The sequence below is a fragment of the Bos indicus x Bos taurus genome, chromosome 25 (assembly GCF_003369695.1).
Source record: "Bos indicus x Bos taurus breed Angus x Brahman F1 hybrid chromosome 25, Bos_hybrid_MaternalHap_v2.0, whole genome shotgun sequence".
In the NCBI taxonomy this organism is placed as follows: domain Eukaryota; kingdom Metazoa; phylum Chordata; class Mammalia; order Artiodactyla; family Bovidae; genus Bos; species Bos indicus x Bos taurus.
This window is the reverse complement of record NC_040100.1, coordinates 21260200-21274827: the sequence shown is the minus strand read 5'-3', so window position 1 is coordinate 21274827 and position 14628 is coordinate 21260200. Positions and strand designations below refer to the sequence as shown.

The 14628-nt window shown below is 46.4% G+C and overlaps 1 protein-coding gene across 1 annotated transcript; it reads right to left on the bottom strand.

The window, feature by feature from the left end:
- Nucleotides 1–2676: 2676 nt before the first annotated feature.
- Nucleotides 2677–13569, bottom strand: NDUFAB1 (NADH:ubiquinone oxidoreductase subunit AB1). The gene is made up of 5 exons (XM_027527325.1): nucleotides 13366–13569; nucleotides 5438–5560; nucleotides 4626–4713; nucleotides 3606–3705; nucleotides 2677–2839 (listed from the first exon to the last, which is right to left on the bottom strand). Exons 1-4 carry the CDS (start codon nucleotides 13531–13533, stop codon nucleotides 3614–3616), a joined length of 471 nt encoding a protein of 156 aa, XP_027383126.1. The 5' UTR covers nucleotides 13534–13569; the 3' UTR covers nucleotides 2677–2839; nucleotides 3606–3613.
- Nucleotides 13570–14628: the final 1059 nt, after the last annotated feature.

The window sequence follows — 14628 nt, the reverse complement described above, 5'->3', positions numbered from 1 at the left end:
ACATTTAGAAAATATAAACAAAAATAAGCCAAGGTATTTCTACCACATGTGGTAATCGAGCATTTTGGTATGTGTCGTATGGAAGTAGAATCCCGCTGTTTATAGTCTGTTCTGTGGAAAGAATCCGCCAGCAGTGTGGGAGGCCCGGGTTCGATCCCTGGGTTGGGAAGATCCCCTGGAGTAAGGGAAAGGCTACCCACTCCAGTATTCTGGCCTGGAGAATTCCATGGACTGTATAGTCCATGGGGTTGCAGAGTCGGACAGGACTGAGTGACTTTTTTTTTTTTATGACTCACTTTCACTTTTCAAATAAAATACCAATTTTTCACTGTGTAAAGTTGTTCCCATTGAACCGATGCCACTGTGGGACATCCAGCTGAATGCCGTCCATATACTTGGTTACACCCTATCATGTTGTCTTCTTAACAGATTTCAAACAGGATAGTTGACGGGCTGTCACCTAGTCACCATCTGTTGACACTGTACTAGCATTTCTTGTTTCTTTTTCCTGAAGCATTCAAAAGTTACCTGCAGGGACTTTTACCTGGTGGTCCAGTGGCTAAGACTTCAAGCTCCCAATGCCGGGGGCCCAGGTTCAATACCTGATCAGGGAACTACATCCCACACGCCACAACTAACACCCGGAGCAGCCAGATAAATAAAGTCACCTGCAGGCATCTTGCTGCTTCACTTCTAAGTTCTCCCGAGCATAAGGTTAGTTTACTACACAATACTGATTATATGTAAGAAATTTAACATTGTTTTATCACCTATGTAGAGTCCAGTTGTCCTCGAAATGTCCTGCTTTTTTCCCCAAACCTTTCAAGGTTCACATTTCCCATGAAATTAACATGTCTCTGGTCTCCTTTGATTTAGTTACCCTGTCCTTTTTGTTCCACGTCACTTTTTTTAAGTCCCACCTTCTGGATTTGTTTCATGATCAGTTCGATGAAGAATACCACAAAGGTGACGTGTCCTCTCATGACTTCAGGAGCAGCTCAGTCAGTGCTTGGTGTCACTGGTGATGCAGAATATGAAACATCACGTGGATCTTCACGGTCTGCTCTACCAGATGGTGAGCTTCCTGTGAGCAGACTTTACCCTGGTGACCCAAGGCCCCGCCTGGAGGAGTGCTCCGCAATGGCTGGCACACCGTAGTTACGTCGGATGCGTGAGTGCCCTGGCTGTCTGGGGGAGACAGAACAGCACTGGGCCCAGACGCAGGTCGTGACAGGCCTCCCAGCCACCCTTTCCCAAAGGGACCTGCCTGCAGCAGACACACCTTGGAATGCTGTATTTGGCCAGTTTGCTGCCTATGTATAGGGGCACCCTGGCTTCTCAAAGAATTTTACAGCAAGTTTTTAGACCAGAAAGGCCTTTGCTGTTTGAACATGCACCCAGATTCTAAAAACCACTATCACCAAATAATGTGTAGTTGTTCCCCCCAACCCCCATTCTGGCTCCTTTAAGACTCAGAACCACCACAGAACGGTTATGAGTGGGCCATGTCACGCAGGTTATGTGGTTAAGATTTTAGCAGTCTCTTTAGTGGCAGTACTGCCGACTTCGGGATTTTAGGCAGCAGCAAACACATTTGCAATTTTTGGCAAAATGTGTAGCTGCTGTGGGAGATAAAACAGCCAGGACATTTACCTCAGATATTAAGGTACGTTCCACTCAGGAGTCCTGTGCAGCCTGTGTTTTTGCCTGTTGGATCTCTAGTGCCTAATAAGCACTCAAACTATTTGTTGAATAATTGCAGTTGGGAAAAAGAATGAAGCAGTCCCTTATGTTCCAGTTTCGCAGTTTTCCAAGAATATCTTAAGTGTTAAAAAAAAAATGCAGCATAGCAATGAATGCTTCCTGTTTACTTAAAAAGGAGGGAATGTGACTGCTTTCTTGTCTACAGTAGTTCTAAAGTGACACAGAAGGAACTGGCAACACTGGGTACCTCCAGGAGAAGCAGGTGTGTGGCCCAAACCCCATGCCAGACTGCAGAGTCCTGTCACCTCACCCCTCAGCCACGAGATTCTCTGCCGGCTGAGGATCACACAGCCAGTCCCTGCACCTCTGCAATGATGCTACTTCCTACAAGACTTTGATCTCCTTCCTCCTGCATACTAGAAGTTCCGCTAAAAGTAAAGCAAGTATTTTAGGATAGGTCTCTCAAGTTAAATCTCCAAGAGCTGGGCAGTTGCCTACATCAACTCCAAAGACCTAACACAGTGCTAGGAATAAAAGGAACAGGGTTGTTACTGATGTATGAAAACCAGACACAAAGTCAAAGTAACCCAGGAGGAAAGAGAACCTTTTATCTTCCCCAAATTCCTAAATTACCAAAATTACTAAATGCCATTAATTCAGAAATGGATCCTTAGGACAGGGATGAAAAATTAGTCCCATACACTGGTGTCAGCTGATACGAGGAATAATCAGTAAACTAACGGGGGCACAAAGTATTTTGAGGCAAAACATCCTTTTATCACTAATTCATTCCTCATACTGAAGGTGGTCAGAGAGAAACTTAATTCAAGCACTCTGCTGAAAAAGTTATATTTCTGGTATCCATGAATACCAATGACAGACTAAAAATGCTAAGCAATGTCAATCTATTTAAAAAAAAGCACTCTAGACATAAAAACTTTAGACATAAAAAACTGAAGACTGAGAAAAATCTTGGTTTTACAGATTTATTTTCAAAGGGCAAAAACACTTAAGACAATTTAAATACAAGTCTAAACAGAATTACTCGCAAAGTCAGCAATGATGCAGAAATGCGTTCTCACCGCCAGACACTCGCCAGCATCTTCTAAGCCTTCTCTCAATGAGGAAAAGGGGTCTGGCAAAAGACAAAGCAAACTCAGTGCTTCTCTCTGGTGTTACTAACTTTAAGTGATAATCTCTGAGGTGCTAAATCCAGGGTAAAGTTCTAGACACAAATACAATGTTTTATTTTTAAAGTCTGATCACTTCTCCTACAGCCTAAAGAACAGCAGCTAATATTAAGAGGCTTCTTTCCTTCCGGCACTGTATTAGATGACTCACGCACTACGCCGTTCTACCTTCACGAAAGCCCCAGGTCACACCCCCATTTTACATATGAGGAAACTGAGGCTACGGAGCATACGCCATCTGCCCAAGATCCCAGGCTCACAGGGCGCGGCAGTGCTGGGTCAGCCCAGGCGTCTGTCGCCGGACTTCATGCTCCTACCCGGAAGGCTCTCCTGCCTACTGAGGAGCCAGGCCATCTCAGCTTCCTGGACAGCAAGCTGGACAGGCCTTGGTGGGGGCGGGGTAACTGAGGGAGGCAAAGGTCTCCGCTTCGGGGTGACCTTGCTCAGTTTTTTCGTACAAGTCTGCTTTTATGAGGAGGGCTGACAGTCAGAGTCCTGTCTAGGAATGAACTGCTGTCCATCCCTCTGGAGGAGAAAGATGATCACTAGGCTTGGTCCCTCCTCGGAGTGGCAGATAACCAGAGGTACCTGCATTTTGTAACTACTGAAAATCTCGTCAAGCACTTCCATTTTTCCATTTCTTCCTAAGCTTTTATCGAAGAACCATGGAGAGATTAATTCTATGGGAGAACAATAAGCCAAATTATTTACCTGATATTTTATTCATATACATCCTTCTTATCTGCAATGTAATCTACAATTTCTTGTGGACACATTAACTTCTCCGCATCTATATCAGGAATTTCAAACCCTGAAAGTGAAATTTACGACAATGCATGAGTGTAGAAAAAGCAAATCCTTTAGAACTGAAAGCATCTATCCCTTCAACAACATGCATAAGAACATCAAAAATTTCCAGCAATCTTGAATCCCATTTGTGAGCCTGTTATGTACCAGATGATATATTTTTTAGACATAATTTGCATACTAGAAAAATTCTCCCATTTCAAGTGCAACACTCAATGGTTTTTAGTATATTCACAAGGTTGTGCACCATCACCATTATCTAATTCTAGAATATTTTCATTACCCCAAAAAGAAACCCCGCAGCCCTAACCGGTACCACCCCTCTAGTTAGGATGATCTCTGAGGAACTGTAATTAAGTTCTGCTCCGTGGGATGGCATACAAGTCCCTTGGCTTCCATTCAGGCAGTTCACCCCCTAAATGAAGCTGTGGAACCGTGTAACAGTCTCATTTGTATAACTAACCATCCCAGACAAGGATAACTTGGGAATGTGCATGGAAAGCGCTGCAGGAAACCAAGACGTGGTACGGGTGTGTGTACAGGCACACATCCTCACCTAGGCACACCTAGCACTTTTCTAGACATGGACATTTAGGTCTAGCTCACTGGTGGGGAGGGTGCTCCAAGGTGTTCTCAGCCATCAGGTGAAGGCTATGCCCTTCATCTAAGAGCCCCACCCCAAGAATTCAGGGCCATGCTCCCCCAGGCCTCTTCTCGTCACTGAGCCCTTGGTACTGCACTGGGCGCTCTGCAGACCTGCTTCCCAAATATTAAGTACACTGTCCCTGACGTTTACTTCATCTGATAGTAAGTAGGTAGAGGTGGGGGGTAGCGCACTACAATTGCAAATCCCCATCAGACTCCCAGCATTTCTCTGCATTTAATCCACCTAAATCAAGAACCAAGACCCAGCCTGTGCATTACCAAATTCGTCCTCCATGGCCATGATAATCTCCACTTGGTCCAAACTGTCTAAGCCCAGGTCTTTCATAAAATGGGAATTTACTGAAAGCTGCAAGAAAAGAACACCAAATGCAAAATTCAGTCTGTGAGAACACTTGGCTTCTTAAAATAACTGAATGGTGAAATGTCAATCATTACAAAGAAGTTTTTTTTTTTTAATATAAAGAGGTCATATTTTAAATATCAAGAGCCATAACAATATTATACTTTTAACCTGTGGCAACACACACTTGGTGTGCTTTATATGTTAACTCATTCAACCTTAATTTTGAAATAGCAATATATATAAAGCTAATGATGAACTGACTTTGTACATTTTACAATGATCTTTGATCACTGTTCTGAATGACATCTGAGAGTCTGTTTTTCCTTGCTGCCTTACTGCCAAGACACCACACCTTAGAAGTGACGTCCTGCTCCCTCAGGAACGGCACGCAGTGTCTGTTATCACCATGTCTTTACTTCACACCTCACTACCACTAGAAGAATCCTTCAGACAGTTTTCACAGTATATGATCAGTTGTGTTTTTTTAGACCGTGGGCAGTAACAGATCACACAGTACGTGTAATATAAATACAGGTACCTGTGTATATATGCCCTTCCACGTGCACTGAGAAGTCTCCAGAAACACACTCAAGAAGCCAGGTCAGCTGGCACCTCCCAGAAGGAGAATAGGGTTCCTGGGAGCGATTTTTGCTTTAGACACTTGGGATATTTTACCATGTGATTAAATACACATTTAAAGAAAAACCATTTAAACCACATCAATTACCTTTTCTGGGTCAATCTTGTCATAGAGTTTCAAGACGTAAAGAACACGGTCCTTGATTCCCTCCAATGTCAAAGGTGGTGCATCGCTATACTGGCGGCACAGCTGTGTAACTCTGCCTGGAACCTAGAGCAAGGGATAAGAGAAGCGCTGCTGTGGAGCCCAAAATGCCTCAGAGAAGGCACTGGCTACAGATGTCTTTCACAGAGCTTTCACAGGGCCGCAAATCCACCTCCAGGGAGGCTCACTGTGGCCGCCAGGACACAGAGGCCTAATGCAGGGTACAGTCAGAAGCCATAGCAGTTCAACAGCATAAAAATGGATTTCTTGGGGCTTCCCTGGCAGTTCACTGGTTGGAACTCCACGTTTCCAATGCAAGGTGCTCGAGTTCCATCCCGGGTCAGGGAACTAGGATACCACGTGCCGCAAGGTGTGGCCGAAAAAAAGATCTTCTCTGAGTCAGGACAGGCACTCTTCTCTCCTCTGGTCGGCCTCCAGGCTTTGGGACATTTGTCCCACTCAGCGAAACTGCCACTAAAATCATCTGGAGTCTACAGAGGACCCTAAGGCTTCTCGCATCTCAAGCAGGCCACTACCCTTTTAATACCCAAGGCAAAATAACTCCTCCAAAGAGCTGTCAGGGTGAACTGACACTGAGAATCACACACCAGAAGGGTCTAATTTGGCCCTGGTGGTAATTATAGACTTTAGCCAAGACAAATGAAGCCAGCTGTGAACCCAAACAAGAGGATGATGAGTTCGCAGGCATTAGTTTCCAATCTGTTTCCCTTCCAAGTGGGCTTGCCTTGTTGCCACCCACTAAATAATGAGACATTCTGATCTTTGCCATCATTGTGTAATATCTCAAATTTCTGATCTTAGCCCACTTGGAATTCAACTAGGAATGAGGGTCTTGACTGGATCCCTTCACAGAATGTGAAAGGGAGTCCAAGTCACAGATCAGCAGACTTAAGGCCACGGAAGGCATGGGGCACAAGAGGGGAAAATGAGACAGCCGTCTGGCAGTTTGTACCACAGAAGTCTTTAACCTCAACTAGTGTGTTCACCTTCTGAAGTTGATTTTAGTCTGCAGTTTGGAGTTCTTAGGGGATAGAAACCCATGGGAAGTGGGTTTCCTTTTTGGGATTAAGGTCCTCCAGTCACAAAGGTCTATGAAAAATTGTTAAAAAAAAAAAAAAAAACCCAAAACCAAACAACACGGCCGGGACTTCCCTGGTGGCCCAGTGGTTAAGAATCCACCTGCCAGTGCAGGGGACACAGATTCGATTCCTGGTCCAGGAAGACCCCACATGCCTGCGGGCAACTAAGCCTGCGTGCCACAGTTACTGAGCCCTGCCCTAGAGCTTGTGCTCCGCAACGAGAAGCCACTTCAGTGAGAATGCATTTCAACTAGAGAACAGCCCCTGCCTGCCACAACCAGAAGCCCGTGCAGAGCAGTACAGACCCAGTGCAACCAAAACAAAATGAATGTATTTTAAAAAACTGCTGGAGCTTCCCTGGTGGCTCAGTGGTAAAGAATCCGCCTGCCAGTGCAGGAGACATCAGTTTGAGTCCCAGTGTGGGAGGATCCCACATGCACCGAGCAACTAAGCCTGTGTGCCTCAACTATTGAGCCTATGCTCTAGAGCCGGGGAGCCACACTTACTGAGCCCATGTGCCAGAATTACTGACGCCCGAGTGCCCTAGAGCAGCGAGAGAAATCACTGCAATGACAAGCCCACGCACTGCAACTAAAGAGCAGTCCCTGCTCTTTGCAACTAAAGAAAAGCCCTCGCAGCAATGAACACCCAGCACAACCATAAAAATAAATGATTAAAAAACAAACAAACTGCCAATTAGCCAAATCAGTACACATCTGTTTAAGAAACATTTATCTTGCAAAAAAAGTAAAATCAAGTATTGAAATCAGGTTTAATCAGCAAGCTAAAGAGATCAGAGCACTTGTTCTTTTTGTTTCCATTTATGGTCCCCTTTCCTTTCTGATTACAGCATATTAGATTAAGGAGACCTCTGATCTGGGGATGCCACAGGCCAACTTATCAACAATGACCAAGAAAAGTCACAAACAAAAGGGAAGAAGCAAAAAGGACTAAAGAGAAAGAGGGAGAAGACATGAGTTAATACTGGTAATGACAGAAAAGAAATCTGAGGTGGGAGGATCTAACAGAGGCCTCGTCTGTGTGCAGCACAGCAAGAAGTGGTATGAGGGGAATTACCGCTGGGGAAGGGTGAGAGATGGGACGCTGACAAGCACGGCGCCCAAGGGAAGAGGCTGGTGAGGGAACATTCACATGCAACTACCCAAGTGGTCCACTAGGTGTCAGCATCAACCCCAGCAGCACTGGCAACTGCCTGCAGGGGTCAGGTGGGTTCCCTGTGATTCAGTTCAGTTCACTTCAGTCGCTCAGTCATGTCTGACTCTTTGCGACCCCATGAATTGCAGCACGCCAGGCCTCCCTGTCCATCACCAACTCCCGGAGTTCACTCAAACTCATGTCCATCAAGTCGGTGATGCCATCCAGCCATCTCATCCTCTGTCGTCCCCTTCTCCTCCTGCCCCCAATCCCTCCCTGCAATGAGTCAACTCTTCGCATGAGGTGGCCAAAGCATTGGAGTTTCAGCTTTAGCATCAATCCTTCCAAAGAAATCCCAGAGCTGATCTCCTTTAGGATGGACTGGTTGTATCTCCTTGCAGTCCAAGGGACTCTCAAGAGTCTTCCCCAACACCACAGTTCAGAAGCATCGATTCTTCGGCGCTCAGCTTTCTTCACAGTCCAACTCTCACATCCATACATGACCACAGGAAAAACCATAGCCTTGACTAGACGGACCTTTGTTAGCAAAGTAATGTCTCTGCTTTTGAATATGCTATCTAGGTTGGTCATAACTTTCCTTCCGAGGAATAAGCATCTTTTAATTTCATGGCTGCAATCACCATCTGCAGTGATTTTGGAGCCCAAAAAAATAAAGTCTGACACTGCTTCCACTGTTTCCCCACCTACTTCCCATGAAGTGATGGGACCGGATGCCATGATCTTTGTTTTCTGAATGTTGAGCTTTAAGCCAACTTTTTCACTCTCCACTTTCACTTTCATCAAGAAGCTTTTGAGTTCCTCTTCACTTTCTGCCATAAGGGTGGTGTCATCTGCATATCTGAGGTTGATATTTCTCCCAGCAATCTTGATTCCAGCTTGTGCTTCTTCCAGCCCAGCGTTTCTCATGATGTACTCTGCATATAAGTTAAATAAGCAGGGTGACAATATACAGCCTTGACGTACTCCTTTTCCTATTTGGAACCTGTCTGTTGTTCCATGTCCAGTTCTAACTGTTGCTTCCTGACCTGCATAAATGAGATTAAACAGGGCCCCACCTGGAAACCACAGGCCAGTCTCAAAAGGTGGCTGCAGTGGGCTGTGCAGGAAACAGGAAGGTGTGTCACATGGGACCTGAGGCTCTGGAAGGATAAAGTATCCTAGCACTAGCTCTTTGTTACTAGCTGTTTGGCCTTGGGCAAGTTATTTAATCTTGCGATGCCCTAGTTTTCCTTATCTGTTAAGTGACCATAAACAACAAAGGTCTGTCTCGTCAAGGCTATGGTTTTTCCAGTAGTCACGTATGGATGTGAGAGCTGGACTAAAAAGAAAGCTGAGCACCGAAGAATTGATGCTTTTGAACTGTGGTGTTGGAGAAGACTCTTGAGAGTACTTTGGACTGCAAGGAGATCCAACCAGTCCATCCTAAAGGAGATCAGTCCTGGGTGTTCATTGGAAGGACTGATGCTAAAGCTGAAACTCCAATACTTTGGCCACCTCATGTGAAGAGCTGACTCATTTGAAAAGACCCTGATGCTGGGAAAGATTGAGGGCGGGAGGAGAAGGGGACGACAGAGGATGAGATGGTTGGATGGCATCACCGACTCAATGGACATGAGTTTGGGTAGACTCCGGGAGTTGGTGATGGACACGGAGGCCTGGCGTGTTGCGGTTTATGGGGTTGCAGAGAGTCGGACACGACTGAGCAACTGAAGTGAACTGAAACAATAGTACCCAAGTTCACAGGACTGTTGAGGCATCAAGGAGATAATGAAACGTAGAGGGCTTAGAACACTGCCTGGCACATACAGAGTTAAGTGTTATTTAGGGCTGTCTAGTAGGCTCAGGATGGCAGTGACCTGCCAGTTTGAGAGGGAGGCAATAGTGCAGCCCAAAGTACTTGACTGACTCCTTCCCTTTCTTGCCCTGCTTTCTAGTCTCTTTACTGATTTCCTATCAGGTTACAGTACTGCCAAGAGCACTTTACATATGTCATCTCCTTTAGAGCTAATAATAACCCTGTTTTACAGGTGAGAAAATTGAGACAAAACGGTTAGGTATCTTGTCCCAGGTTTCCCAGAATGGCCTTCTGAAGGGTCTTACTGCCTCCTTTCTGCTGGATCTCAGCCATTAAAAACAGATACAGAGTGGACAAGCACTTCTGAAAAGTGTCCCCAATGGCCAACATTGTTTCTGGTGTTAATTACTCTTCCCCAAGGTCTCCACTTAACAATTATATGCAGCAAAATCACCTCCCTCAGACATCAGAGAAGCCACTGTCTGCAGGAAAAGAATGAGGACCCCACCCTGTGAACCAGCAGGAATAAACCTGAGTAGTTTCTATTAATATCCGTCTTACCCTGAACTGGGTCCATCTCTGAGGGGAACTCAGAGGAACCCAGGTGGCTTTAAAGACCATCTCTGCAAATTACCCCCTGGACGACTCTACCCAGGTAGCAGACACCCCACCCTCAGTTTGGTTATAAATTCCTTACCTGCCTCCAAAACACCTGATTGCAGACCTCTGTTCCTTCTCCACCCCTGGGGCTCTAGCCAGAAACCTCAGAGCCAGCCTCCACTCTTCCCATGCTCTCACCATCATGTTTACTGGGTCACCCAGTTAAGTGGGAGGAAAGGTCTCAAATGTTCCTTCAACAAACTGCCCTAATCTTTACTCCCTGTGACCCAGACAGAGAACATCCACATTCCTCAGTGGGTGAATGAGCACCCATACAGCACCCTTCAATATAACTGTCTTCCCACCTCAACTTAGGTCTCTCCCTTTCACAGGCACCTGAAGGTCAACAGTAAGGAAGTGCTGGGCTCATCCCGGCCTCTGCATGTGCCATTACATGTGCCCCACTGCATGAGAAACTGCTGCCTTCGGGGCCATGCTCACTGGGGTTTTCATCAATCCACTCTTCTGCACTGTACACACACCTGTCGTCAAATGGCAATGCCTTGCCTTTACCTATTACCTACCTGGCTCAGCCTTTGAGCATTACCTTATGTGCCAAGCACGGTGCAGCGGGCTGGATCCACAAAGATAAATAAGACATCTACCCTTGGAGAAGCCTATGGTCTAATAGAAAAGACAAATCCAAACAGATCATTTCAATTATAATAAAAATGTGGCAAGGGCCATGACAGGTATTTGTAGGTTGCTTCAGCAACAGAAGTTGTCATTCAATCCTTGAGCCAATGAGGGTAGAGATAGGAGACTTGGGGATGAACGACGTGGTCACACTGCAGCCCCAAGTCCATCACCACCACACATGTCAGTCTGGTTCCAGTACCAGGAACAGCTGAGCTTTCCCTGCATAAGAACTCTTTGGAAATTCTTTGTACTCTGGCTGCCTGTCTAGTCAGGGCTCTGGGTCAAGTACAAGACTTTAAGGTCCCATTTTAGGCCACTACATCTTTTTTTTTTTTGGTAGCTTCTATTTTATATTGTTGTATTTTTATACCCAGGAAAGCTGCTTTGGCTCCCTTCTTCAGGGGAAAAAAATTAGAATATAAATGAATAACTAGTTGTTCCAGGGTGTGCATAGTGGATGGATTTGAGGAGGGAAAACCCAACAAAACAGAATAGGCAGAATGAGCAAAGGTTCAGATAAATGAACAAAGGCTGGAGGGGGATGCTTGGGGTGACTGGCATACAAGCGTAACAGAAACCGAGAGAGTGAAGAGACTGGCGAGGGAGAATGTGTGGTAAGTGATCTCTTGACCTTACCAACATTTAATGATTTGGTAGAGAAAGTTCCCAACAAGGTGGAACAAGAGATGAACCAAGGGAAAATACTGTCAGAAACCACCTAGGGAAAACAGCACCACAGGGACTAAGCTGGCAAGGTTAACACAGCTGCCACGTGTCCAATGAAGACACGGACTGATGTCTTTCTTTTGTATGCATCTCTGTATCTCTCAGGCAATGGCACCCCACTCCAGTACTCTTGCCTGGAAAATCCCAGGGACGGGGGAGCCTGGTAGGCTGCAGTCCATGGGGTCGCAAAGAGTCGGACACGCCTGAGCAACTTCACTTTCACTTTTCACTTTTATGCACTGGAGAAGGAAATGGCAACCCACTCCAGTGTTCTTGCCTGGAGAATCCCAGGGACGGGGGAGCCTGGTGGGCTGCCATCTACGGGGTCGCACAGAGTTGGACACGACTGAAGCAACTTAGCAGCAGCAGCAGCAGCTGTATCTCTCAACTGCTAGCATAAGGCCTGGCACACAGTCCCTCAGTATCTTTGAAGGAACAAGTATTTAGTCTCCAGTTTAATCCAAAAAGGATATAAGGTAGCTAAATGGGAGCACTTAGTCAAAACCACTCTGTAAGCATAAAGAAAATGGCTGTTCTCCTGTGTATGTAAACCCAGCAGAGGCAGTGGAACCTCTCTGCTGCTGCTAAGTCGCTTCAGTCGTGTCCGATTCTGTGCGACCCCATAGATGGCAGCACACCAGGCTCCCCCGTCCCTGCTCTTTTAACTTCAAGGTGACACTTTTAACTTTTTGATTCACTGACAGGACAATGCCCCTTGGATGAATCTACTACACTGTCAGTAAATCTTGACAGTGGCTGCACATAAGAATCACTGACAACTTTTAAAAATAGATGGCCACGCTGGACTGCTAGAGATTCTAACTGATTTGGCCTGGGCATTCTTAGGTTTTATTCTAATACCTTAGTGGAGGCTGAAACCACAATTACATGAAGTCCTAGAGTTTGAAAAGGGCATTCTCTACTTTGGGAATCTATCCACCCTTAAGACAATAGTTCTTAACCTTGATGCACTTCAGAGTCACCTGGGGAACTTACAGAGCACACATGTTAGTGCCTCATCACAGAGGAGGTAAATCAGATCGGTGGGGGGCCCACGAGAAACATACTTATTTTTAAGTGACCCAGGTGATTTGAATGTGCAACTAAGGCTGAGAATCATTAACATAAGGAGAAATTCAGCCTCTAAAAGGTTTCATCAGGTTAAAAAAAAACTTAAAAACTTGCTTCCTATCCTTATTTGCAGGAGACCCCAAAACAGGCAAAAGGTGCCACAGGGAGAAACCTGGGGAGAGAACTGCTGCGGAGAAGGCTGTAGGGCGGCGTGTATTCCTCTTTGCACCCAGTCATTAGTTCTTCCCTAGAAAGCTATCACGCTATTTACCATTATCACTACGACTAACGGCGACCAGTATTTTGAGAGCTTAACAAGCACCGCGCTCGGCATTCTACCAGTATGATCTCCTCTAAACCTCGTTGGAACTCCATAAGATAGAGTTTTACAATTCAGACTGAGGCTGGGCGACGGTACCTGGTTTGTCCAAAGTTTTGGTCAGAGGCAACCTGCATTCGAACCCAGGGGTATCTGACTCCAGCTCTGTGCTCTTGTTCACAATCTCTAGGTCACCCGAGTGCCGGCAGGGGTCAACCAAGCACCGTTAGGCAGTGGGAGAGGGAGCGAGCAGGTGTCCCCTGGTCATCCCCACCAACAGGAGCCACAGTAGCCGCGGCCCCGCTGCCTGGCCCCTCCCTCTCACCCCGAGTGGGCCCGACGCCTGACCCCAGCCAAGCCCCCCGACAAAGTCACCACCAGTCACCTGCGCGAGCACCAAGGCCGGCAGCGGAGCCCCAGGCCTCGTCCGGGTCTCCGCGGCGAAGAGGGTAGTGCTGAGCGGCCGGGCCGCGGCTAGCGTGGGGAGCCTGGGCAGCGGCGCGAAGGCCGTGGGAAGTCGGCGGACACAGGCGCAAAGGACACGAGCCGCCATGGCTATGCCGACCCAGGATGCACTGCGCCGCGTCCTCGGGTTCAGTATCCCCTTGCGCTCTGCGCAAGCGACGCACAGAGCGGCTGCTGTGGGGAGCGGCTGGCAGTGGCGGCCCCTGGCGGCTCCTGGCTGCACTGCGCCATCGGGGCGGGCGAGCAAGAGATAAAATGGTGTAAATATTGTCTTTCCCCAAACACTAATCACTGACACTAGAAAGGAACTTATTTTTACTTATTCCGTGAAAGTTAAAGTTTTGATGTCGGTGATTTTGATAGGGGCAAAGGGACAAAGTAGGTGATTAAACAGTTAATCCCACTAGAGGATTCTAAGTAGAAAAATATGGTAAACCCCTGTAAGTTAATGATCACTCAAGAAAGCAGGCTTTCTTAACTGCAAAACCAAACAGGCTTGCTTAGCAACAAAACCATGCAGAAGAAGCAGGAGACATACCCCCAAACAATAAAATGATGGGTGTGTGAGACCTACATCCTGCCCACTGAGTTCAGTAAGTTAATGACCCCTAGGTCATGCTCTCTGCACAGGTGAAAAACAATAATTTACAGAAAGGTAACATTTCAAAGTAAAGACCCTCATTGTACTGAGATCTGAAATATTCCCAAAGTGCCTTAACAGTCCTGGCTTGACCCTGTAGGGACAAGAAAACCCTTGCCCAACCTGGAGGAGCTGATGATGGAAGCATTATGTCTACCCAAGAATGAGGAAGAGAGTGGTCTCTTACCCAGCCCCACTTTTCCCTTTGACTATAAAACTGTAGCCCACTAAGTTCTCAGGGTGCAGCATCTCTCACCTGCTGGATTGTAAGCCTCACTAGTGTCCTAGTCTAATAAATCACTTATCTATCACTTTGCCTCTCACTGGAGTCTTTCTGAGCGGAGACATAAAGGACTGTTATACCTTTATGGAGCCACCTGAAACGACACCAAATGGTTCCAATTCTTCCATATTAAGTTTATTGAATAGGTCAAAACTCAGCATAAAAGAAAAACGTGAGTCATGTAAATGTATACTGCTATACTGCTACTGCTAAGTCGCTTCAGTTGTGTCCAACTCTGTGCGACCCCATAGACGGCAGCC

Bases quoted from the DNA above. Each gene is read 5' to 3' on its own strand.
- NDUFAB1 (XM_027527325.1), bottom strand. From the start codon at position 13,533: ATGGCGGCTCGTGTCCTTTGCGCCTGTGTCCGCCGACTTCCCACGGCC. The intron at 5,561-13,365 runs GTGACTGGTGGT...CCCTTGCTCTAG, and splicing joins CGGCCTTGGTGCTCGCGCAG to GTTCCAGGCAGAGTTACACA. The intron at 3,706-4,625 runs GTAATGCACAGG...TTTCACTTTCAG, and splicing joins GGCCATGGAGGACGAATTTG to GGTTTGAAATTCCTGATATA.